The sequence below is a fragment of the Neopelma chrysocephalum genome, unplaced genomic scaffold (assembly GCF_003984885.1).
Source record: "Neopelma chrysocephalum unplaced genomic scaffold, ASM398488v2 Primary Assembly neopelma1_104, whole genome shotgun sequence".
NCBI classification, from domain to species: domain Eukaryota; kingdom Metazoa; phylum Chordata; class Aves; order Passeriformes; family Pipridae; genus Neopelma; species Neopelma chrysocephalum.
The window spans coordinates 30300-55484 of record NW_020897768.1 but is presented as its reverse complement, the minus strand read 5'-3'; the positions used below and the strand labels follow the sequence as shown (position 1 = coordinate 55484).

The 25185-nt window shown below is 40.0% G+C and overlaps 1 protein-coding gene across 6 annotated transcripts in view; it reads left to right on the top strand.

Moving 5' to 3' along the window:
- The window catches only part of ICK (intestinal cell kinase), a 27827-nt gene extending 2704 nt beyond the window's left edge, over positions 1-25123 (top strand). Inside the window, exons 1-14 of one of the 6 annotated variants that reach the window (XM_027696037.1) lie at positions 31-155; positions 3412-3670; positions 5596-5650; positions 7162-7283; positions 9532-9611; positions 11961-12093; positions 12523-12694; positions 13239-13406; positions 15724-16020; positions 17052-17242; positions 17774-17928; positions 19070-19198; positions 20923-21036; positions 21479-25123. In XM_027696037.1, coding sequence (XP_027551838.1) covers positions 3570-3670; positions 5596-5650; positions 7162-7283; positions 9532-9611; positions 11961-12093; positions 12523-12694; positions 13239-13406; positions 15724-16020; positions 17052-17242; positions 17774-17928; positions 19070-19198; positions 20923-21036; positions 21479-21633 — 1872 coding nt within the window. In that variant the 5' untranslated portion in view covers positions 31-155; positions 3412-3569 and the 3' untranslated portion in view covers positions 21634-25123. Of the gene's footprint in view, positions 1-30; positions 156-389; positions 3675-5595; positions 5651-7161; positions 7284-9531; positions 9612-11960; positions 12094-12522; positions 12695-13238; positions 13407-15723; positions 16021-17051; positions 17243-17773; positions 17929-19069; positions 19199-20922; positions 21037-21478 lie in introns of those variants that run through there. The other 5 variants (XM_027696041.1, XM_027696040.1, XM_027696039.1 and 2 more) reach the window with 5 other exon arrangements.
- Positions 25124-25185: the final 62 nt, after the last annotated feature.

The window sequence follows — 25185 nt, the reverse complement described above, 5'->3', positions numbered from 1 at the left end:
GCCGGGGGCGCGGGGGGCCGGGCCGGGGCCGCGCCATGGGCCGAGCGAGAGGCGCCCTGGGCCGCAGCTGCTCCGCGGAGCGGCGGGGCCGCGGCGCCGCCATTCGGGGCCTCTCCGCAGGCCGGTCTGGGCCGCAGCAGGGAGACGCGTCCGCGGTGAGTCCCGCCGGGCACGGGCATAGCGGGGCCGGGGACCCGCGTTCCCGCACGGCGAGGGATGGGAACGGGGGATCGGGCGCCGCCGCAGCGCGGAGGCCGGGCCGGAGCCGAGACTGGGCCGGAGCCACCGCTCGCCTCCCCGTCATCGCGCGTCTGCCTCCGGGCTGATGCCGCCCGCGGCTCCCGCCTGCGTGTGCAGCTCATGGAGCAGTCCCAGAGCTCTCTCTAACAAACACGGCAGCCGCTGGGACCGCACCGATGGACACCCGCGGCTTTGAGCCGCGCCTTTCTCTGTGCATCCTGTTCGAGCCGCGCCTTTCTCTGTGCATCCTGCTAGTAACGCCTTCGGGTTATTGCCAGAGCACAGGACAAGTTTAAAAAGACACATGATGATTGTTTACTGTTTGTGTTTCTCAGCTGTGGCAGAGTGAGACAGTTTCGCTTTCAGTTCTCAGCGCTTGAGCCCTTCAAACGGGAGCGGATACTTATTTAAAGGGTACTTTAACGAAATCATAAGTTTGAGTTGTACATAGAGTCAGAAAGAGGTCTCCATACATTGAATTAGGCTTGCTGCTAAAGGTGCTTTGCTGGCTGATTTCTGCGGGGAAGAAAGTTGAGGTACAGTCTGAACACGGTGTTACAATATGGTGAAAATAAAGGTTTTTACATTTTACTCTTTAGTATCAACACACTCCAAGATATTTTTGCAGTTTATATCCTGTAATGATGTGAATTTGCATACATTGTAGTTCTAGACCGGAATCTAGACTAGATTATACATGTTGTAGCTGTGCAAACTGCATGTTAGAGATTCGTGGCCTTCACAGTGATTTCAGTGCAACAACTTTGCTATTAAGCTCAACAAGAAATGGTGATGATTCAGTTAACCAAAGAAGACTTTATTTAGGTTTTGTTCAGTGGGTTTTTGTATAGGTGGATTTGTGCTTCCATAGGAGCTATGTTAACTTCTGTGCATCCTGGCTTTAACATGCATTCCTCACTGAAATCTCTGACAGATTGTTTTTTGCTCTCTGGGGTCTTTGCCTCCCCTTTATGCCTCAAAAATACTTCAATTAATTTGACTGTTTTGGTCACATTTGACACCAGAGCTGGATTCTTACAAGTTCTGTGAAAATTGGTGGCTGTGGAAAGGAGAGGAGTTTAAATTAGTATCCTCAGTAAGGAATAGGCAATTATGTTTGCCACTTTATCTGTTCAAGAGATATCAGACAAACAATCTATCCATGAGAGCCATTGGTGATTATTACAAGCAATATCATGTGCTAGTAGTGTTATACATATTTAGGTTTGCTGTAGTTATCAAACCCAAGGCAAAGGTACTCCTCCACTCTTCACTCGCAGTCCCCTGGAAGGGATATGTGAATGATAGGCCAGGGACAGCATAACGTTCTCTGAATTGTAAGCCATCATATCTGTTATGATTACAATTTCAGAACTTTATCATTAGGGGAATATGTGCTGAAAAGTCCACAAGTCCCATCATCCCTGTTGATTTGAAATTACTATATAATAGTATTTGTTTGGCTATTAATAAATATTACCTTTGCTGACTAGGAGAACATGCTAGGCTTTGTTGTCGTTTGAAATTTTTTGCTGAGGATCTGAATAAAGGCTCAGGAGCAAAGGCTTCTGAGTTGTCATCCAGTCATTGACCAGATGGAGTAACAAGGTTAAACCTTTTTAACCTGGATGCAGACCATTGCCTAAAAACGGCTTTATGCTATGCAGGTGCACAGCCTGAAAACCAGCCAAAAAGAAAGTGGTACCCCAAAGTGCCTTTCTTACAGACAGGCTCTGTGTTCCTTGGCAAGTAGTACAAAATGTGGGACTATGTCTCTAGGGTGCTCAGTCATAGTTTTCTCTAGTATTGTATGGAGAGAAACAGGTTCTGCTAGACAGAAATTCCTCCTGCCTGTCTGAGACACCACAGTGTCTGAGATAGAGACATGCTGTTTCTTTTTCATACACGATGTGTAAAATTGTCAAAAGGCTTATTAACATCGTGTTTCTTATTTTTTCCCCTGTATCAGTATTAGTGAGGCTAATAGGCTTAGAAGACTCAAAACAAGGGATGTTCACATCATCTTACATCTACAGGATTGTGGCTCTGTACTGATATCAGTTAAGAATTCCAGCAACATAATTCCATTACTTTTAAAATCATAATGTGGCTTTGTGAAATAAGGCAGAATGGAGGAGAGATATAAGACTGCTACAAAAAAAATTATGAAAAGGTACTTAAAATACAGTTTACAGAAGGCAGAAGTCACCAGCCATGAATATTGCTGCCTGCTTAGAGATGGAGAAAAAGAGAATGCAGGGACAAAACCCTCATTGCAGGGGAATTCTTTTTTATTCCAAATGTGTGGTTAATTTACATAGAATAGATGGCATTTGCTCTAAACTGTAGTATAGGAAATATCAGCAACAGTTACATTAAACGAGGAGGAGAGAAGCTGTGAATACTCTCTCCTTGGAAGGGTTCAAGGCCAGGCTGGATGGGGCTTTGAGCAACCAGGATACTGGAAGGTGTCCGTGCCCATGGCAGGGGTGTTGGATGATCTTTTAAAGTCCCATCTGACTCAAACTCTTCTATGTTTTTTTTGGTACATGAAATGCCAGGACAAGAAATCCAATAGATAATCTGATGTAACCACTACTTCTACAGACTGATTCAGACGTAGGGCTACTGGAGTTAAATACATTTAGTCTTACCTGACATGAATATAATACTCTTCCTCTGAACACTTTATTTAAGAGAATGCATATGTCTGGACCCTCTAGCATAGGACCTTATGGAAAGTCAGGAAATTGGTTAAACTGATGGCAGTATGACTTGTGAGATGGTGACTTACATGTCTGATAGTTTGTCTAAAACAGATTCCCTCTTATCTTACTGTAAGGCTTCTTTTTTTTTTTTTTGATAGCAGACTATTTTCTCCAAGCTGTGAGACTTTATCCTCTGCTTTTAGTAATAGTGGCTCACATTAGGGCTGCCCGCAAGCTTGCTGTAAAGTACCTTTACGGCCTTAGTACCATACATACCTTAGTACCATAAGACTGGCTTTGGGGAACGTTATGTCAACGTTCTGGCTGGCCTTTTCTGGTGAGAAACCACGGCGAGTGTTTGTGTATAGCTAACAAGGACTGTCTCTTGGAGGAGGGTGGAGTCTGCAAACAAGCAATCTTGGAAGGGTACAGAAATCAAATGGATTATGTTCTGTGCTTTCAGACCAAAGGCTAAGTCTTGAAAACATGATCCCTGCAACTGTTCACACTGTCCTGAGTGCTCTATATTTATGCTGCCACAGAAAGAACTGGTTACAGTCGGAGGAGAAACACAAGAAACACTAAGGACTGAAATGCAGTTGCAGCTAAAGTATCCTCATCATGAATAGGTACACAACTATCAGACAGCTTGGTGACGGGACCTACGGCTCTGTCCTCCTAGGGAGAAGCATTGAATCTGGAGAGCTAATAGCCATTAAAAAGTAAGTATTTTCATACGTTACTTGACTGTAGATAGTCCAGGTTTTTCCTTTCTAGGTCCTCATCAACTTGGTCATACTGGATTGAGTACTTCACATTCCATGCAGCTTTTGTATATGGAGTTGTATTGGGGCAGCATGCAAAACTCAAGTTCCTTGTATCCTCCAAAGCCCCAGCAGAAGATAAAGAGGGTGAGATATATAGGCTCATAATAGTGCTCTGCTACTATGTGCAGTCAAACATGTATTTTGTATATTATTTACAGTATTCTGCAATGCTACTTTGGAATCTGCAGCCTTTTTGCTGCTGCTTATGTGGATCATACATTTCATGGTCTAATTTTCAAAGTAATGTTAATACTGCAATGATAATAAACACAATGGATCTCATTGTCCATTATCTGTATCTTTATATGCTATTACATCTGTTCATCTTAAGATTTTCTTGAACTTCCTTGAGAAATTAATTTAATTTTCTCTGCTGCTTTAGCAGGGATCCTAGTTTGTAAATGGCTTATTTGTCCTAGCTGTGGTAAGAGACAGCTGTAAAGAATTGCAGGCACCTTCCTGAAATACCGACCGTGACCCAGAGTCATACTTATCGAAAGAGCTTTCATTACAATGCTGTTTTGTATGAACAGTCAATAGCTGGCTTTATCAACTTTTCTAAATCCCCTGTGCTGAGAATATTTTTCCTGTATCAAACCTTGTCAGAGGCACCTTTCATTTTCATTTCGCAACGTGGGAGATTCTCAGAAAATTCAGAACAAACCAGAAGATGGTATTCTGTTAGTTTACATGTTAATGCCAGGCCATTATTAAGAACAGAAGTGGACTGGTGGCTGAACACACAAGACAGTAATTGCAGAAACACTGCTTAACAAAAAAATAATTCAGACTCCTTCATGACATGAAGGGCTTGTAGTTCTTAAACTATTCTAATTGTAAGAACTGATTTAAAACTGGAAACTTGCTACAATATTAAGTAATACTGAATTATTCGTAAACCTGGAAAAGGCTCAAAGGATGCCTAACTCCATCTGAATCCACACTCTAAGCAGGTGAGTATTTTTCTAAGTTTTAATCTGAGCTCTCCTCTCTCTGTGTGTGTGTGTGTGTGTGTGTGTCAACCTTTCTCTTGCTGGTCCTGAAGTGTAGAATTTCATTTAAAAGAACTGAGTCGTAATCAAAATGTGTATGAACAGACAAGACCATACATTATACGCAAATAGTATGTTCAGAGTTATATTCTGTCTTAGGAGAAAGCAGATCTGCCACACAGTTTGTTTCTGTTAGAGCAGAGTTGCTTATAAGCTTGAAAGGAAAGGCAGAATTTGAAAAGCAGTCCAGGTGATAGATGCACCTTGCAAGGGAGGGAGAAACATGGGGAGCAGTGGACACAGAAAATACACAGGAAATACAGCTTAGAGGGGAAAAGTATTAAAATTACAGAGAAAATCAAAATATAGAGAAGAGGAGCAAGGAGAGTATGATAAAATTGAAGACCCAGTGAAGTGATTGGATCTTCATCTGATTTGTTTCAAAACTGTCCTTTGAGTTGTTTGTAACTGTTGCAACTACCCTCATTCTTTTTACAGTCAGACTCTACTCCACCACATTGTATACTGGAAAGAAAAATAGCATGCCCTGACTTGTCGAAGGCTCTCAGTTATTTTCAGCAAGATATATAGATATAGATATATACATACAGAAAAAGGCAATCCTCTGTAATAGTAATTACTAATCAAGTGTAATTCTATTTGAGTGTGTGTTCTAGTAATTCTATTCAAGTGTACCTTGTGAAGCTTTTTGACAAAGGAGCTAACACCTTATACTTTGATGAATTATTAAGATGTAATGAGACTTACAGGTCTGAGACAAGCTGATGTTAGCTGTGCGTTAATTGTTATTTTCTCCTCTGCTTGTAGAATGAAGAGAAAGTTTTATTCCTGGGAGGAATGCATGAACCTTCGAGAGGTTAAGGTACTTATTTCGTTCAATGGTTGATTTCAAATTATATGATCCTTGTAACATTTTGGGATAACATCAAATTCTTCCTGTTTATCAAAAACTCCCCCCAACATAAGCTGTGGCATTTGATGTTGCAGTTCTGATTCCTGAGTCTGCATTTGAACGGAATGTCTTTAAGTCTTATAAAAATGCTTATTAAATTTCTGTAATTCTACAGAACATCATTTGGTTGTGGAGAGCTGCCTCCTCCTTGCAGTGAGCAGTGTGTGAGTGCGAGCGTTCCTGTCACAACACCAGGAGTTGATGGGTGTTTGTTTTTCGAGCTTGAGAACAAGTGCCCTTTTCACAGCATTAACTTTTGTACATGCAGTTGTTTTTCTATAGTTGGCTTGAGGGCAGACATTTAACATGAAATTCTGATGCCAGCAAAACTTTAGGGGTATGTTCTAAAGACTTCCTTAATTTCTAGTCCACTGTTGAAAACATGCAGAAAACGTAGGTCACTTTTCTTACAGTACCACATATTGGTACTGTGTTCCTGCAGCAAAAATGAATCTTGAATACACTGAAAATCTAAAAAGAAGGGAGAATGAAGATCCACATTTGCTAGTTTTGGCTGGGGTAGAGTTAATTTTCTTCATAGCAGCTTGGGTCTGTGTTTTGGATTTGTGACCAAAACAGTCTTGGCAAAACATGTATGTTTTGGTTATTGCTGAGCAGTGATTGCAGAACCTCAGGCCTTCTCTGCTTTTCATGCTTTCCTGCCAGCAAGTAGGCTGAAGGTGGGCAAAAGGGTGGGAGGGGACACAGCCAGGACACCTGAACTCAACTGACCAAAGGGACATTCCATGTGCCATTGTGCTCAGCAACAAAAGCTGGGGGAAGGAGAAGAGGGAAGCATTCAGAGTGATGCTGTTTGATATCCCAAGTCACGGTTACACGTGATGGAGCCCTGCTCTCCTGGATGTGGCTGAGCCCCTGCCTGCCCATAGCAAGCAGTGAATTAATTCCTTATTTTGCTTTGCTTGCATGCTCAGCTTTTGCTTTACCTATTACAGTCTATCTCAACCCATGAGTTGTCTCACTTTCTGCCCTTCTGATTGTCTTCCCCATCCCATTTAGGGGGATGAAAAAGTTCAGCTGCCCACTAGGGTTAATCCACGATACCAAGGAGGACTTTCCAAGGTTGTATTTAGTCTTGATTCTAACCTGGCTATTGCCAGTGCAGGTGCAAGAAGAGTGTTAATTCTGCTGGTAGGAAGTTACTTACAGAGAAAATGCAATTGTTTTGGTGCCTACAGTGTTACCAGATAGCTGGCTTTTGAATGACCAGAGCATTAAATTAATATGTAGACTGTAAATGTATCTGTAATACTTGTAGATCTGGTTCTTGTTCTCAGAGCTGTCTGATTATTTAAAATATTGAAGTTTTTGAAGTCAATTCTTCTGCATCACTGAAATAAAGTGAGGTTTTTTGTCATTAGATTAAGACCCCTGTAAAATCCTGTTTGTCTTTTTTTTAGTCTTTGAAGAAATTAAACCACGCCAATGTAGTAAAGCTGAAAGAAGTTATCAGGGAAAATGATCATCTGTATTTTGTGTTTGAATACATGAAGGAAAATCTTTATCAGTTGATGAAAGAAAGGTATGTAACAGCATCACCCATTCCTGATATATTACTGGTGTAATGTACTTTTAGCACCCCTTTTACTGTTGAAAGGACTTTGGATCATTTGTTGAGGGTTAGATCACTATGGCTTAAAGCTGCATGCTGCAGTAGGAGCTGTGGCTGTCACTTTTGAGCATATCCCATCCAGTTTAATGAGAGTTTCCAATGTCTCTTCCCAGATTAGCCTGGCAGGTAAGTAGGGTGCTCTTTTGAGAGTTAGGAACTGTGGACTTTTAACAGCCCTTACACTGAGGAAGCATTGAACCTAGAACTTCTGACTTCTACGTAGGTACTCCAACCATGCTTTTTCTGTAAGAGAGTGGTTTCACCACCTTTCTTCTATGGCTTCCTCAAATAAATTAATAAATGAAAAGAGGTTGAAACAGTAATCCAGAGGGATCAAATTTTGGATTTTCCTTGCAATTTAAGCTGACATGTCCACATACAGCCCGTTTCATTTGTCAGCATTCTGAATAAAATCTAGCTCTTTTGGATTTGCTGGAGCATTAATAAAGTCTTAATTCTAGCCTTTAGGCCGTTATAACATCCTCCAGAGGATAACTGGGGGCAAAATAGTTCCCTGCTTTGACTAATTCTCTGAGGAGGCCATTTTCTCTCTATGGACCATAGTTATCAGCCTGGTAGATGACAGTGATCTTCCTTGATTTAACAAAGTAAGGTTATTGTTGTAACATATCTCTGTGAATATTGCATAAAATACTTTTTTAAGCATAGAAATACCTACTATGCATGCACAGGTGTAGAACAACATGAATTAAATAGGTTGTATACGGATGCTAATTTTTAATTATATGATATAATGAACTTTGAGGAAATAGCTCAAGTGTTTAACACAGAAACCAATTATCTTTAGGAATTTCTTAGAAGTGCTTGATATCCTGTCTCCTGAAAACAAAAAGGGCAGATGTTTCGGAAAATGCACTCTGCATAATATTCTCTACAGTTTAGCTAGGGCTTGGATTTGTTAGACATTGTATAACTCAAACCTTTAGGAATGTGATTTATTTGCTTAATTCTTAGTTAAATTGCCAGTCTTGGTTGAAGGGACTGTAGAGGAGGTAAGGCTTTCTGCTGTAATTAAAAAAGAAGGGCAAATACGGAAATCTCTAGTAACTGATCTTGCTTCTGAAATATGTGATAGTCAGGTTTTATTTCATAGAATCAGCTGGGTTGGAAGGGACCTCCGAGATCATCAAGTCCAACCCTTGATCCACTACCTCTGCGGTTACTAGACCATGGCACTAAGTGCCACATCCAGTCTCTTTTTAAAAACCTCCAGGGACGGAGAATCCACTACTTCCCTGGGCAGCCCATTCCAATGTCTGATCACCCTCTCTGTAAAGAAATTCTTTCTAATATCTAACCTAAACCTCCCCTGGCACAACTTGAGACCATGTCCTCTTGTCTTGCTGATAGTTGCCTGGGAGAAGAGACCAACCCCCACCTGGCTACAACCTCCTTTCAGGTAGTTGTAGAGAGTGATGAGGTCTCCCCTGAGCCTCCTCTTCTCCAGGCTGAACAGCCCCAGCTCCCTCAGCCTCTCCTCATAGGCCTTGTGCTTGAGTCCCTTCACCAGCCTAGTTGCCCTCCTCTGGACCTGCTCCAGGACCTCAATATCCTTCCTGAACTGAGGGGCCCAGAACTGGACACAGTACTCCAGGTGTGGCCTCATCAGCACTGAGTACAGGGGAAGAATCACTTCCTTGGACCTGTTGGCCACACTGTTCCTGATCCAGGCCAGGATGCCATTGGCCTTCTTGGCCACCTGGGCACACTGCTGGCTCATGTTCAGCTTCCTGTCAATCCAAACTCCCAGGTCCCTTTCTGTCTGGCTGCTCTCCAGCCACTCTGTGCCCAGCCTGTAGCGCTGCATGGGGTTGTTGTGGCCAAAGTGCAGGACCCGGCACTTGTGGGTGTGGGTGGATGAGACCTCAGTATGACCCTGCAATGTGTTCTTGCAGCCTAGAAAGCCAACCACATCCTGATTTTCAGTGTATCTCATAGTCTTAACATGACACATAGTGTTAGTATAATATCATTTGGCAGTTCTGCAAATATGTATAAATTCTGTTGGAGAAATAAACTACATGAGAGTGCTTAAAATATATCTAGCAGTTTTATTGTCACTGTTACCTTTTATCTTTGGTTCATAGCATAAGATACTTCAATCATTAATATTTATTTCTTCCCTTTTATTCCACAGAAACAAACTGTTCCCTGAGTCTACAGTTAGGAATATTATGTATCAGATCCTGCAAGGGCTTGCATTTATCCATAAGCATGGTAGGTTATGTTTTACCTGTAAACATTTTGAATTAGAGACATATAGTGTTTATGGAAGTGTTTTAATGAATACACTAACAATTAAACTATTAACTTCAAGAACAGGAATGATCAAAAGAATGGCACTATATGAGAGGTTCAGATTACTGAGAATATCTATATTTTATAGTTGCCTGATACTTTCATCTGGAGGTTTGCTCAGTTCCTTTTCTGTAGGTTTCTGCTTTCTCAGACTGGCAGCTGATCACTCAAACTTGTCTGATGTCAATGGACAAATTTTGTGATAGATTTGGAGGCCCCCTGAGATTGAGAATAAAGAAGTTACTCTTTTCTCAAACTACAGACAGATACCGAATAAAACACGTTCTCTGTAAGATGCACTTAAAGTAATAAAGTCTGAGTGACAAACAGCTTTTGTTGCATGGCATTCCAACTAATTTTTACAGTAATGATAAAAGCTGTAACTGGTGTACCAGCCAGTAGTAACAAGGCCCACTTTACTAATAAAAAACCCCCTGAAATGAACACCTTATATTATTGATAGCTTCCTCACCATGTTTTGCTGACCTCTGCAATTCTACCTGCTAAATACACTGTAGTGTCTGTTGCTGGGCAGCTCTCTGGTTTATCAGAAGAGAGCTAACATCAGTGGCCAAAGTCCTGGAAGTGAAAGGCTTGTAGGACCAGCATTTCAGTTCTCTTGAAGAACACATTTAACTCTGTTTTGCAAAAAATTTTCAATCTAATAAGCTTTTTTCACTCATTTAATGGCAGTTGGATACTCTGCTGAAACCAAACTATAAATTCCAGTCTATTCTAGTGATATATATAATATGTAAAAATAGAAAAATACTGTGATTGATTTGCAAAAATCTAATCTATCTTTTTTAATAAATTGTCAAATGGATCACAACTTTTCAGAATACCTTTTTTTGTTCACAGACCTGCTACACACTAGACTGGTATTTCTGTCAAGATGTTGCAAATCCATAGTTAAAAACATCTGTAAATGCATGGCAAGCCTGACAGGATGGTCTTGATGGTCTTGTGGCTGACAGTGTAAGAATGGAGGTCCCAAGACTCTCTCTGCCACAGTTTTCAAGAAAATCACATGAACTTTTTTCCCTCTCCATATGTCTTTGTTCTGCTCCTGTATGGCATAGAAATGCCTGTCAAATAAACTTTTTATGTTCTTTATCTATTCAAACTCTTAAACATCCATTCATATTTGAATACACAATTGATTGCTCTTTTTACAAGTTTGCCATGAATTAAATTGCCTCACAAGCATTCTATCAGTGCATTGCATGTCTGTGCAGCGAATACAGAAGTGATTGTACTAAATGCCAAGCACAGCCTTGATTGCTCTGTCTAGTACCTTCCCTAAAGAGGCAGTAGTTCTAGCTGGCACCAGAACATCTACCTAATATCCGTAGGAAGGACACAGTCTGCTGGTTAGTAGATATCTACAGCACTGTGTATTCAATGCTGTCATACATTACTGTAACAAACAAAACTTAATATAGTTATACCGGGCAATGTAGACACATCCCATGCGAATTCTCTGTAGGAGCATATTCAAAGCCATGGAAAAAATAAGCATGTTGGAGCGTCTCTGAAAATGAGGTTGTAGAGCTCTGCTAAGGTGCTACAAAGGGAGCTGTGTATAGAAAATGGTGGTCTCAGAGGCCTGCAAGAAAGAAGCACAAGGATGAATTTTCCAGGCTAATGGTGGAAGCAAATTTCAGAGGCAGAAGTCAGTGATATTCTAGTCCTGGTCTCTCATTTGTATTGGAAGAGCTCTTGCCAAATGCTCATTTGTGATCAGGTTTTGCTGAATGCAGGGAACACTAAAAAAACCCTACTGAGATCCTCTGATAGGATGACGAATAGCTGAGTGCTTGCAGGTTGTTATGTTCTCAGATTTAAAAAGAAATTCAAAGTGAAAAAAACCCTTGTTTTAATTTGTTTAAAATTTGTTTAATTCTGTTTAAAATACCATTTTATGTAATGTATTGATATCTTCATTGGACAGTTTTCGGTTAGAATGAAACTAACATTAAATGGTGTAAATTTTTTTATGTTAAGGAAGTGTCACTTGAAAGGGAGCTATCTTGACTGAATGCTCTGAATTGTTTTAAGATAGTCAACTTGTGTATACTGTTCTTCACAGTGTGACTGAATAACCATTGTACTGACCAGCTCTGTTGACCGCATAACACTTTGATCTCTATGTGGTGCTATTCCTGCTTCAAAGCTAACAACTAAAGCAAAACAATCCAGGTGGAAAATAAAGGTTATAGCAGTGGGTGACATTGCAATCACATCAATATTTCATTTGAATTTTAGGGTTCTTTCACAGAGACTTGAAACCTGAAAACCTGCTTTGCATGGGACCAGAACTTGTGAAAATAGCAGACTTTGGTTTAGCCCGAGAAATCCGATCTAGACCTCCATACACCGATTATGTATCCACAAGATGGTAAGTGCTAGTACTCACCTACATTGTGGGAACTTGCAATCAACCCTTTAAAGTAGTACAGTATTGAATTTGTGCTGGTTGTAATACCACTTTTGATGCCTCCTCTTTATGAAACTTTTATTTAAGCTTGGCATAATTCGAAAACCTTCAGTTAGTGCAAGACAGTCTACAGAGAGCAGCAGCACAGGAACAAAGAGGGAGGTGGTAAGGTAGATGAGATGCTGGGATTGCTGCATGTCAGGCAGAAGAGAGCTTACAGGAGCTTATGTAGGTTTTAAGTAAAAAAAAAGAAAAAGTCATACATATAGGATAGGAGCTTTTTAAGGGATGTTTGCTCTTAACAGCAAAGAATGATGAGGTGAGTGGTTTCGTGTATGTCTGTTTGAATTGCATTGATGGGATTTGTTTCTTCTTTTCCTTTTCTTACAGGTACAGGGCTCCTGAAGTCCTTCTGAGATCCACCAGCTATAGTTCTCCAATAGATATTTGGGCTGTTGGTTGCATAATGGCAGAAGTTTACACATTGAGACCTCTCTTTCCAGGCGCCAGTGAAATTGATACTATATTCAAAATTTGCCAAGTCTTGGGGACGCCAAAGAAGGTAGCTGAAGTGACATTCCACACTGCAATAATACTAGAGCTGTTCTACAATGCACCATGGCACAGTAGCAGTAAGCATAAAAGTAATAAATTTTCCTGCTTACTGCTAATTTATGGTATTGATCTCAGATACAGTAAACTAAATTAAAACCTATTTTCTGTGTAATAAGCATTATTTAATTATGCTATAAAACCTGACCTTTAGAGGAGGAGAAATAGAGCCCTGAACAAAGTCTTTAGACTGATTTCATTAGGTGGAAATTTCATTTAGTCTTGCACATTGCACATTGCTCTGTGGTTTAAGAGGCTAAAAATTGGAATTGTGGCAAGACTCCTATCTGCTGATTCCATTTGCTTGGTCAGGTGTAAAGCAACACTTACCTCTCACCAGAGGTTTGCGGTGATGATTCCCAGTGAAATCTTCAATACAGTCTAGAGTAAGCTGTACACAGTCTATTACTGATAGGAGAATATATGCTGGTGTGCTTAAGCATTGATATTTTAGAGCTGAACTTTTTCTGTGACTGGAAATCTCATTCTTCCAGAACGACTGGCCTGAAGGCTACCAACTTTCAGCTTCCATGAATTTTCGCTGGCCTCAATGTGTACCTAACAACCTAAAAACTCTCATACCTAATGCAAGCAGTGAAGCAGTGCAGCTCATGAGAGACATGTTGCAGTGGGACCCCAAAAAGCGGCCAACAGCTAGTCAGGTTTGATTTTGTTTTCTTTTTCTTACATGTGCACGTGATGTTTCCTTTCGCTGCAAGGCACTGTATACAGACAGTCATTTAGCAGTTGCTTGGGGCTGCAGTTCTTAGAAGGGAGAAGAGCAGAAGCCAAGAACAATTTGCAAGGCAAAGGTTGGTAATTAAAAGAGAGTTATCAGCCTTTGCATGCAACTTAAGTGCTTGGGGTGTGTGCTTAATGATCAAAGGTGTGACTGCAGCATGTCTAAATACACCTGAATTAAGTATTACCGAGTCACTGTGAATAGCAGCAGAGTGAAGGAAGCATATATGGCTGAAGGCTCTGATGCCGTTCTTCATTGCTATTGATACATGCCACAGAATCACAGGAATCTGATCCAAACCCCTTGCCTTGGGCAACCTGTGCCAGTGCTCAGTCACCCTCACAGTAAAAAACTGTTTCTTGATGTTCAGAGGGAATGTCCTGTGTTTCAGTTTGTGCCTATTGTCACTGGGCACCCCTGAGAAGAGACTTGCTTCATCTTCTTTGCATCTTCAAGTTTTTGCATACTTTGATAAGATCCCCATGAGCCTTCTCTTCTCCAGGCTGAACTGTCCCAGCTCTCTCAGTCTTTCCTCATATGTGAGATGCTTCAGTCCCTTAATCACCTTTGTGGCCCTTTGCTGGACTCTCTCTATTATGTCCATCTCACTCTTCTGCTGGGGAGCCCAAAACTGAACACAGCACTCCAGGCATGGCCTCACCTGGAGGGAAGGATCAGAGGGGAAGGATCACCACTCTCAGCCTGCTGGCAACACTCCTGCTCTTGCAGCCCAGGATACTGTTAGCCTTATTTGCAGCAAGGGCATACTGGTAGCCCATGTTCAACTTGGTTTCTACCAGGTCCTTTCTGCAAAGGTGCTTTCCAGGTGTTTGATTCCAGCATGTACTGGTGAATGGGATTATTCCTTCCCAGGTGCAGAACTTGGCATTTACCCTTGTTAACTTGAAGTTCCTGTCAGCCTGTTTCTCCAGCCCCTTGAAGTCCTGACAGATGGCAGCATGACCATCTTGCGTATCAGCCACTCCTTCCAGTTTTGTGTCATCAGCAGACTTGCTGAGGGTGCACTCTGCGCCACCATCAACATAATTAATGGAGGTGTTCATCGGTATTTGCCCCAATATTGAACCTCTGGGATACGCTGATACTTCCTGGCCTCCAACCAGACTTTGTTCCACTGATCACCACTCTCTGGGCTTGGCCGTTCAGCCAGCTTTCAGTCTACCTCACTCTGCTCATCCAGCCCAGTGTTGTCTGGATAAGGCTGGCTTTTGCTGGACACTCTTGGCTCAAGTGCACTGCAGATGTGTCCCAACGTCCTGTATGTAAGCACTGCCCAGGTCATCAGTATTGCACATGCACCAGATGATGGTGGTGGTGGTAGCCAGTACTGTTGTGGTAATAACCAACTAATTAAATAAGCAGAGCACCTTTTGAAAAACAGATGTGATTCTGGATACAAATCTGACTTGACTTCAATAGGACCATAGCTGAACCTTTGTGATTCAATTAGACCTTCAGTATAAATTGTAATTAAAAGCTTTAAAGCTAATTAAAGCAGTTAAAAAAATGAAATAGATTAAGAACTCTCAAAGGTAATGAAACGCAAAAAATGCTATATTAAGAGCAGTAACAAATGTTTTACAATAACATGCAAATGGTGAGTAATCTGAGCTTTTAGAAGCTTTTTGTAGTGAGAGGTCTTTGGGAAGTGAAGACCTGAAACAGCAAGATAGGCAGAGATCACTTGCCTTTACTAACAACTCCTTAATTACTTGTAAGGCAGGATAAAAATATTTTTACCAACATGTCTTTTGGCTAATTTTCATAAAGGTTATGTTTCTTTCACTCGATTCAGTCTTGGAACTGGGGAATGGAAGATATGGCATGTCTCTGGGGCCATTAGAGTTTTGCTGGCTGAATCTGTGATGATAGTGTGTGTGTTTGCACATGTGCATGCACACAGACATGAAGAGACAGCACATAATGAAACATGCCTTAAGATGCCATATACCTGGTTAAGTATCTTACTTCTGCAGAACCTTTGCCTTTTGTGCAAGTCCGCAGAGGATTTGATAACTTGGTATCTGTGGAAACTTTTCTAGTATTGCATCATTTTTCTGAAGTGGATTGTGCTCTCTAAAATCTGGTGCTGAGAGATGAGTCTTCTGATGTTTTCTACCCTAGAAAAAAAGGAATCTAAATTTCAACTGAGAGATAGAACTGGGGTAAATTAAAAACTTTGGTTTTCTAAGCCTAATATTTTCATTACTTTTTAGGCACTTCGATACCCATACTTCCAGGTTGGACATGCCCTGGGTGTTCAGGAACTGGGAAGACAAAAGGAACTGCATAATAAATCATCTCTGCATATTAAGCCTGTCCCTCCAGTACAGCCCCCACCGAAACCTCATGCCCGAATTTCATCAAGGCCTTTTCAACAAAGCCAATCTTCTCAGCACTCAGTGTACCCATATAAGAGAGACAACTCTGGGACTGAGCACAGTAACTACTTACAGGAGGACAAGTCTAACCAGGTTCTTCTGCCTGCAATTCACAATAAGGTTCCTCAGCAGGTAAAGGTCCATCTAGCATAAGATAAGTTTCCTGATATGTTGCGTGATTATTCCTAATTATGTTTCTTTTTCTGGTTCACTTTCAACGTTCTTGTACTTTTACTAAAAGGACAGTGAGCGGGAATAAAAAATAATTACAACTTTCTGCTAGAAACTGGAAGTCTGTTGACATATAAATCAGTTGCTATAAAACAGGGAAGCTGATATCTCATTTCAGAGCCGTTTTATGCTTTCCTTTGTTCTAGAGCACCACTTAAAGGATGACACTATGATTTCATATGAGTAAAAAAGAAGTACAGGGTTAAGGGGATTGATACCAGAGAGAAAAGTATTGAAGTAAATAGAATTGAAATGAGGGGGAGGAGGCTATTGCCTTCATCCATGTAAGGCATCCAGTTTATTGACTGGGATTAATAGTCATTCTGGACTATGCTGGACATAGAAAACAGGAGATTCTTCTTTCAGCATAAGAACCCTTTCTGTTGGTTGTGCAAGGAGACTGGATTCTTAAAACAGATGACGAGAGCAAATGCTGCTGAGAGATTGGACATAAATAGGGTCTGCACTGGCCACGAGTCACATGAGGTTGAAATGTACTGGTGAGCCTAAATGACTGAAGAGACACAAATTTGTACCTATGCTTTCCTGCAAGAGAAGTACATTTTATAAATGTCTAGACACAGGCTTGTGGAAACCTAAATGTGCATGCAGTTTGGTACTCCCAGCATGGGTCTAGAAGTAAAAATTGAGCGTAAGGGCGTTGTTTGGGAGGTGCATATTGAAATATAAATAGAATCGGATTTGAGACCCAAGAAATTTCTTCTTCTGTCAGTTCAAGATACTTTATTACAGGATGAGATGCAGAAGATAAGTAATAATATGGTCTACATAATGTGTTCTTAGCATGTTTAATGAAAGATGAGGATTGCATTGTTACAGCTCTACTACTGAGAAAAAAAGTCCTCTTTGTTCCTGTCACCTGGTTTATGCTCTAAGCATGTGGGTTTGTTTCTTTTCAATCTTTATAACAGAAAACATCTGCTGGGTCTGAGAATATAAATGGTGACCTTAAGCCAAAACCTAGGCGAAGATGGGGACATCTTGCTAGGACAGTGAAGAGTTCTGAAGACTGGGATGACTTGGAAGACCTTGATTTCAGCTCTTCCATCATAAGAATGGACTTGAAAAACAAGAAGAGGCAGAATGATGAAACTCTTTGTAGGTAAGGGTTTTTTTATGTCCATATGCTATTTGGTCTATTTCTCTAGTCTTTTCCTCTTTCTTAATAATGTTGCTCTTCATGCATTCTATGGATCTAGAAACATATATCTGTACAATTCCGTGTTCTTTTTTTTTCCCACTGAAAATGATGCTTGGTTTAAGTCTCCCCAAGTTAGTCTTTGAATATATACTTTATATTTCACTTGTGGACCATTTTGACATACTCCATGCATATAAACTGTTTTGGAGGACTCCAAGCTGCAGTTTCCGTGGATTGTACAGAGTAGAGAAAAACCTACTGAGTGATTTATAAAAAACTTTAAAAGCAGAATATAAGGGAACTAGAAACGCAAATCTGATTTTCAGGGGCACTTGTATGGCTGAAAATATTCCCTGTTGTCTGTGTGTTTGTAGTGTAGCAAACACAGTATAAGGAGATGATTTGTGGAGATGGGATGGAGTTGAGAAGGCCAACTGTGGATAAACATGTGGTATAAAAATTGGACTAAGTGTAGCAATTTTTGAATTATAGATTTGAAAGCATTTTGGACCTGAAGCCTTTGGATGCTGTAGGCTCTGGCGCCAGTGCACGAACTTCCCATGCAACCCTTTCACGGCAGGACACTCCCACATTGCGAGTTTCTGCTGCAAAGCAACACTACTTGAGACATTCTAGGTACCTACCTGGTTAGTAAAACATACTTCTTTCTTTTTCTTCCTGCAATTCCAAGAGCAGTATGAAATGGTCATTGGTACCAAATTATTCCGTTTCCCTATGAAGGATACAACCGGTCTTTTACACTGGAAAATAAAGTCCGGTACATTTATGTCATGAGTGTATAATACCATGAACAACAGGCTAATAGTGGGAATATGCTTTGCTGTAGCTTGGAGTTAAATAGAATGTAGATCCGTGTCTCTATAGAGAATTACATGGCTGTCTTCATGATAACCTCTGCCATACTGAGACCAGCGCTGGTCTGGGATGAAGTACAGGAGGCAGACATGTCTGCCTGTAGTTAAAATGAGGTGTGTATAAGTGTATTCTTTTTTGTAATTTCTATTTATAAAGGCAGTGTTAGCTATTCATTCACTTGTTGTACTAACACTTCAAAATTAATTAAGTAAACCAGAAGGGATTGTGACTGCAAACTCAGTCTTTTTTCCTGAAACAATTGACTTTCAAATTGGCTCACTTAAGTACAGTTTTGGTAGCTAAAACTTGTTTTACTAGAGGAGATTGTAAAACACATTGATCCCAAGCCTGCTTTTCCCTTATCATAAGTTGAGTGCATCCTTGCATGTTACATACCCTGTTTAAATATGGGATGTATATTAAATGCAAATTATAGGTGACATATGAACCCTACTACAAACTGTTTGCACAATCAGTGGTTTCAGTAGAGACACTAAAGAAGAGTACAGTACTATGAGAAATGGAATTGCCATTATTTGCTCTCAGTTTATCTTGTCATTAGGCTTTTATAGGAAGCGTAGATTTCATTTACTTAGCAAGGTTCACCTTCTGTGATTTGAGAATATTTGTGGCCTTGATGTAAATAAGGATCCTGTCCTGGGATATAAGCAGCCATTGATGCCAGTGGAACTATTTACACTGTAATGTTTGCAGGATTAGGGCCTGTGCCTAGTCATAGCATTCCTGGATGATGAGAGGATGAGAAGCAACCCAGAGAGTTACTGAGAGGGAGAAGGTTTTGTTTAAGTTGATCCGGACATCTGCTGTAAGATTGTGCATCAGGTGGAATGAATGCAAGCCTATGTGGCTACAGAGATTTCAGCATAATAATCTTTGCATTTTTTGCAATAGGAATAAGCACAAGGAATAGCATAGTCTCCACTTCAAACAAAGAGTCTGTTCCGTCTAATCCATGGCCCAGTTCTGGTTTGTCTGGCAAAACTTCTGGTTTGGGAGGAAGTATTAACAGGATGAATTCAGGTAAGTAGCTGGGCTTAACACTCTGAGAAATTATAATAAGTGGTGTCTTTGAAATTCCCTACAGCTGTATTTTGGGGTCACCCATTTCTAAAACATTGTCAGCTCCGAAGGTACTTGCTACCTTGTCTTTTCTTTCTGAGAAAATCAGTTATGAGCATTGTTGCCTAGATTAGGAGACTCCCTGAAACTGAAACAGTCATTTCTTTTACTGAATCCCCAAAAGTCTGTTTTGAAGTACCTCACGCATAGAAGGTTGGACAGTTTAGGTCTGTTCAGCTTGAAATACTTAATCTTGCTTTCAGTTTCCCTCTTCAGTTTTCATAAGTCATATTTTCTGGCTTCCAAATTATTTTAGCCCAGCTGGTGCATAAATGACTGTCAATAGAGGAGGAAGCTGGTCTAAATCCACTCTTGTTACATGAATAAAGCGAAGAAAATCTATGATCATGTCTTTTAATTGATGTTGTTTAAAATAATGAAATAATTGTAGCTTAAAAAATTCAGAAAAAAAGCAAAACTCTTCAATTTTTCTTCTTCAGGTTTTTTGGGCATTTGGTATTTCAGGTATTTAATCACTGTTGTTTGATTTGAAGTAATTAATTTGTAGATTTTTACATTAGATCTTACCAGATATACTTAAACATGTTGATGTTTCTAGATTGTATCTGTGTGTTTCTTTAAATAAACCTTTGCTTCAGGTTTTCATGTGATGTTACAGTTCTGCAGTGCCCTACTTATTTTGAAAATGCTTGATTGAGAAAATTTGTATTGAATATTGGCCCAAAGAAACCTTTTGGGGCTTTAGAAACTCTGGTTAAAAAAAAAAAGAAACTTAAAATTTTTGATGTAATTAAATAAAAAATTGTTCTTTAAAGATTCAAGATGGGAGGACGTTGTAAATAGCTAAACTACATGAGAACCTTTATATACGTAGTACATATCTCATTCCTGGCTATTCTACAAGTTTTTGCTGCTTTTGTAGCTGCATAGGATATCGTTAGATTTTTCCCTTTTTTATTTATTACCATCATTTCCCACAATATGCTTTGCCACTGCTCTAGTACATCATAGGCATATATGCAATGGCTCTGGTCTGTGCATGCTAACTTGTTTAGTGTCCCCCTCTGCTGCAACTCTAGACTCTAGATTGTTTTTTCCATTTTCAGTGGCTTATCCATTTGACAGGTCAGTCAAATCTGTTCCTGCTCATCTCAGGGACAAGTTTTGTAGCTGGCTTTACAAATTTGGAATGTGAATCTGTACCACATTTTTAAGTTGTGCTCTCACTGTGCTTCAGTAAGACCTTTGTGTAGCACCAGAGCCCCATATTTCACTGCGTAGAAATCAAGAGTGAATATATTCATAGGACACAGTTGGTGAAAGTCAAACAAAATAATTCTAAGTAAAATGCTAAGTTTTGAGAACTTTGAGAAACCTTGAAAAGGCTGAGATGTCAGGGAGAATTGCAAATCTCCCTGACAGGTACAATTTGTACCTGTTTTCCGTTTGTCTGTAATGCAGCCTGATGCTGACAGTCTTCCTGAATGCAGGTACATATAGGAGCTGTGAATTTCTAGTGTCTTCAGTTAATTTCTAGTGTCTTCTTGTTTTCTTCAGTCCGTGATGAGGCCTGGTCTTGAACGTGACCCATCAGTGCACAGCTTTGTTGATAATGTGGGAGATCCATTGTGTTGAGCTCAGGTGTTCCTTGCCATTTCTTTCAGGGCCCATAGGATCAATCGGTCTAACTAGTGGTTGTATCCCTTCATTTCTGAAGAAGGAAGTAGGTTCTGCTGGGCAGAGGGTTCAGATAACACCAGTTGTGGATCCATCTTCTGGTAAGTATAGTACCAAAGTTCTCTTGGTCCCTTGCTCTGTAATCCATGCTGTATGTATGCAGCACTGAGCTACATATCTTTGCTTTAACCGGAGCTATTGTTTATAACCTTTCAGAATTTCATATAGAGAAGAATGTGGTTTATTTTTACTTCGTTTATTAAATGTTTGGGTTTATCTACAGCATATTTCAGTGGGACCTAGAGGTTGGTGTGAACCAACTGAGTGGCACAGAATTCAGTCTTGTCAAATCAATGATGTAAATACTCCTTGTCTGCTAAGGTTTAAGGCATTGGATCCACTGCTGTCTCACATCAGCAAATTCTAATAAAAAAGGAGGCTTATTTCTTGAAGAAATAAGGATCTGGGCCTGCATCCAGTTGCTGTTCAGTGTGAGAGCTCTCACTGAACCTTTATCTCACATAACTTTCTTTTGTCCTTTAGATTTTGCTTCTCTGACGTCAGTCAGACCCTATCTGGGATGGCCATCCTTCAGTTCCCCCACAAAAAGCTCCCCAAGATTAATGCCTCTCCCACCACCAGCTCAGCCGATCCATGGGCGTGTTGACTGGTCTGCGAAGTACGGCGCTCACCGGTGACTGTGGAAATGCTCTCTGACCAGCGCGTGTGGCCCATAAAATGGTGGCCAACGTGAGACAATTCGATACTGTTTTATATACCTGTACATTTAAAAGAGACAGATCTTCTATGAATGAGACATGTTGAAGAGTTGTTTTTTACTTATTTGCATTAATTTGAATGCAGCCTTGTACCTTTTTGTATAAAAATATTTTGTTATATAATTGAGTCCAGTTATTTTCATAAAACTGATACATTTTGTATATATGGCTTAGGGGATTTGGCATTTTTATAGAATAAATTTTTATAATGAACTTTTAAAAAAATTAACTTTTTTTTATTAGATTGAACTTTTTTATAGAAGTGGCTAAAAAAAGCAAAGTGGTGCAATATTGCAGTGGAAGAGAAGTACTGAGAAAGGGGCATTCATTAGACATTTTCTGAAGTTTATGTGCTAAATGAAGCTGTATAATTTCAGTGATGCCATGTCTCGATGCCATGCTTCTGTTCTATGTTCATTTGCTTCATACTGGCATTAGAGGAGTGAGTGACTAACAGTCTAAACTTTCCTTTGCAGTCACTGAGACTGCTGAAAGTCAGTGGGAGGCACTTTCTTTTTAAATTTATTTTTGCCTTTAAAAGGTTTTTGTTGGACTGACATCCAAATTTACCAAATCTGGGGAATCTTCTTGTTTGGTGGAGGGTAAATACCCTTCTGTAGATCTGTTTTCTGACACAGTGCTCTTTTTTCCTGCTTCAGAGTTGCTTCTTGGCATTGTTCACTATGAAATAGAATGTGGATCTACCCTGTTAAATTCATTTAAATGTTCCAATCATTTTTAAGGAGAAAAATCAGATTCTGTTTCTTCTTTTTCTTTTGTTGTGAATATAAGATCTAAAGACATATTTAAGACAGTATTAACAATTATGAAACTTGTTTCAGAGGAAAATAACATTAGCGATACAACAGCAACAGAGTTTAAGGAAACATATCTATGCAGCTGACTTTTCACAACTGTCTTAAATCACTTTTGGGAAAAAAAAAACAAGAACAACCACCCAAAACAATCCAATGGAAATAAGTCAGTTTAAGCTTACTTAAGTTTTTACTCAGTTCTTCTTCACTTCAATACATATTCATTTACAATGCGAAGAATATGTAAGCTTCCATAAATTAGACCTGCAGGCTCTACAGGGAAAAATAGAACCTTACCTGGTCCTGTTAAGAAAATGTAAAATTCTGGTTGATTTCACAGAAACTGATACAGCCCTATGAAGTGCAGTTTAATTCAGTTTATGAGAGAGTATGAGTTGTATCAGGTTATAGAGAAAAGAAAATAGCCCCATAGTGTGGTTTAATTCTGCTCTGTAAAGGAGTGCCAGAATCCAGCCGTCAGCAGAAGATTCATTTAGGTCACAGTCAGCATTTGGCTGTTTCCTGCACCTCCTTCCACAGAAGGAAAATAAACAGTTCGGTGCTGCTGGAGAACCTCTTTTAGAGCTGTGTTTTGGAGCAGCCGCCAAAGCTGAAGTATGACAGGATGCATCTTCCTGCAGAAGTGTGCAGAAATTCTCATCTTTCTGAGCTCATTGTGTGAAGGCAGATTCTTTATTTATGAGACTTAAATCCAGCCTTAAGGGATCAGAGCAGGTACGGTTCTCAGCATCCAGCTGTTTTGTGGGAACTGAACAGTTCCTGTGTCAGTGAGATCCTCTCCATGGGATCTGCCAGCACGCTCAAGGGGCAGCTGCTGTGGACTGGAGACTGAGAATGCATTCTGGCCTTTTCAGTGCTTCCTATGGAGAATTCAAGGATCCCTTCCGATGGGATTTCGAGGAAACTGTACCCTGGAGTAGGGTGCTGGCTCAGTGCTACAGGGGGAACCACAGGGAGCACTGGTTACTGTTTGCTCTTATGGGCTCAGTCCACAGTGAGACAGTACAAGACAAAGAGGGAGCAAAAGTGTGCATGTAAGACTTGCACATGCCAAAGACATCTTACGTGTCCCTCTACTCTGTTATTTGTGCATAGCCAGTTATTCATAGCCAGTGCATAACTCCAAACCATACCTAACTGCTCCCAAAGCAGTGATGCCAATGCTTAGCAGTAAAGTAAAGCAGCCAGTTTCTAAAGCATATGCTGATGGTGTCTGTGGGTGAGTGGAAAGGGAAATATGTATATTTATGTTAGAACTGGAAAGATAGTTGTTTCTCTTGGTGGAAATAATATCTGTATTTATGTCTACATATAATTTAATTTATTTTATCTCTGTCTCAAGAACGAAAACCCTGAACCTACCCTAAGTATCCCTAGACCTAAGTAGGCAATTTAACTAGTCTGGTCTGTACACTTACTTTCTACGAGTAGGAGAAAGAGATGAACAAGTCATGAGAACAGGCTGCTGAGGCTTGGATTCATCATACGTAAGTGTGAGCTCCTTTGTTATGAGCTGACTCTTTAGACCTGTGGTAAGTGAGAATCATCTCAAAAGAAATCTGTCTCACCTGAGAACATACTACTGCTCTGGAAATGCCTGAGTCTTTCCACTAAGGGTGGGGACAACTCAGAGATTCAAATAACACAGGATGAATCTGTGAACTTGGCCTGTAATCTCTGATCCTTTATCAGACCTGCAGTGATTTTTTTTGACTGTAGCATTCAGGCTTTAGTCAGTCCAGTAAAAAGATTAGAAAAAGAAGTTGTACTTTTTTTATTTTGGCATATCTCCTCCTTTCCCAAGGTAAAGTCTTTATTTTTGGAAAAAAAGGTAATAATCTTGATGTTCAGCATCAATTCTGCCAGTTTTAACTTAGTGGCACAGAAAATTAACTAAGTGTAATGGCAGCACCTGTATCCTTTACTAAGCAAATTTCTACTAAATTTGGAAAAGTTCTTTCTGAGCAGGATGGAGCTGACTGAGTTTATGTATTTTATTGTGTTATCTCAGTGTGCAATACAGATATGGAAAAGATGGAGGTCCTTGTTATACTGAAATCTGGACAAGCAGCATATCTGAGAATTTATGATACGTAACCTACTACTTTGTGCTTTAATATTTAGCAGGATCTTTATGCAAAATGTTTTTAGAATTGTACTGTTTAGGTTTTCTCAGGCTTGGATATAATGTATAATAATAATGACTGTTGGAAATAAAGGAGTCTGACAGTGGATTCATTCACCTCTGTAATCCAGATTTTCCTAAAAGTATTGTGTAAGTGCCATGATGTTAGCCAAGAAACCAAACCCATGCCAGAAAACCCACTTCCATGGTGTTTCTGTATCTTATATGGCTGTTTATATGAGTAGGATGTTCTATAATGTGAGGAGGAAAGTATATACTGAAAGAATATTTTAGAACTTAACGTGGAAGGAGGGGGTAGAATTGTCAAAGTGAGTGAAGAAATAATGGTTCTTGTTTATTCAGTGTTTTTGTCAAAAACATTCTAAATGTTTGTTTCACTCCTTCTGTGTCAAGTGTCCTGCCCAGAATAAAGTTACTCTTGAAGAAGAACTACTGGCTCGAGTCTTGCTCTTTCAATCAGTTTTTAATAAAGGCACTTCAGTTTGCCTT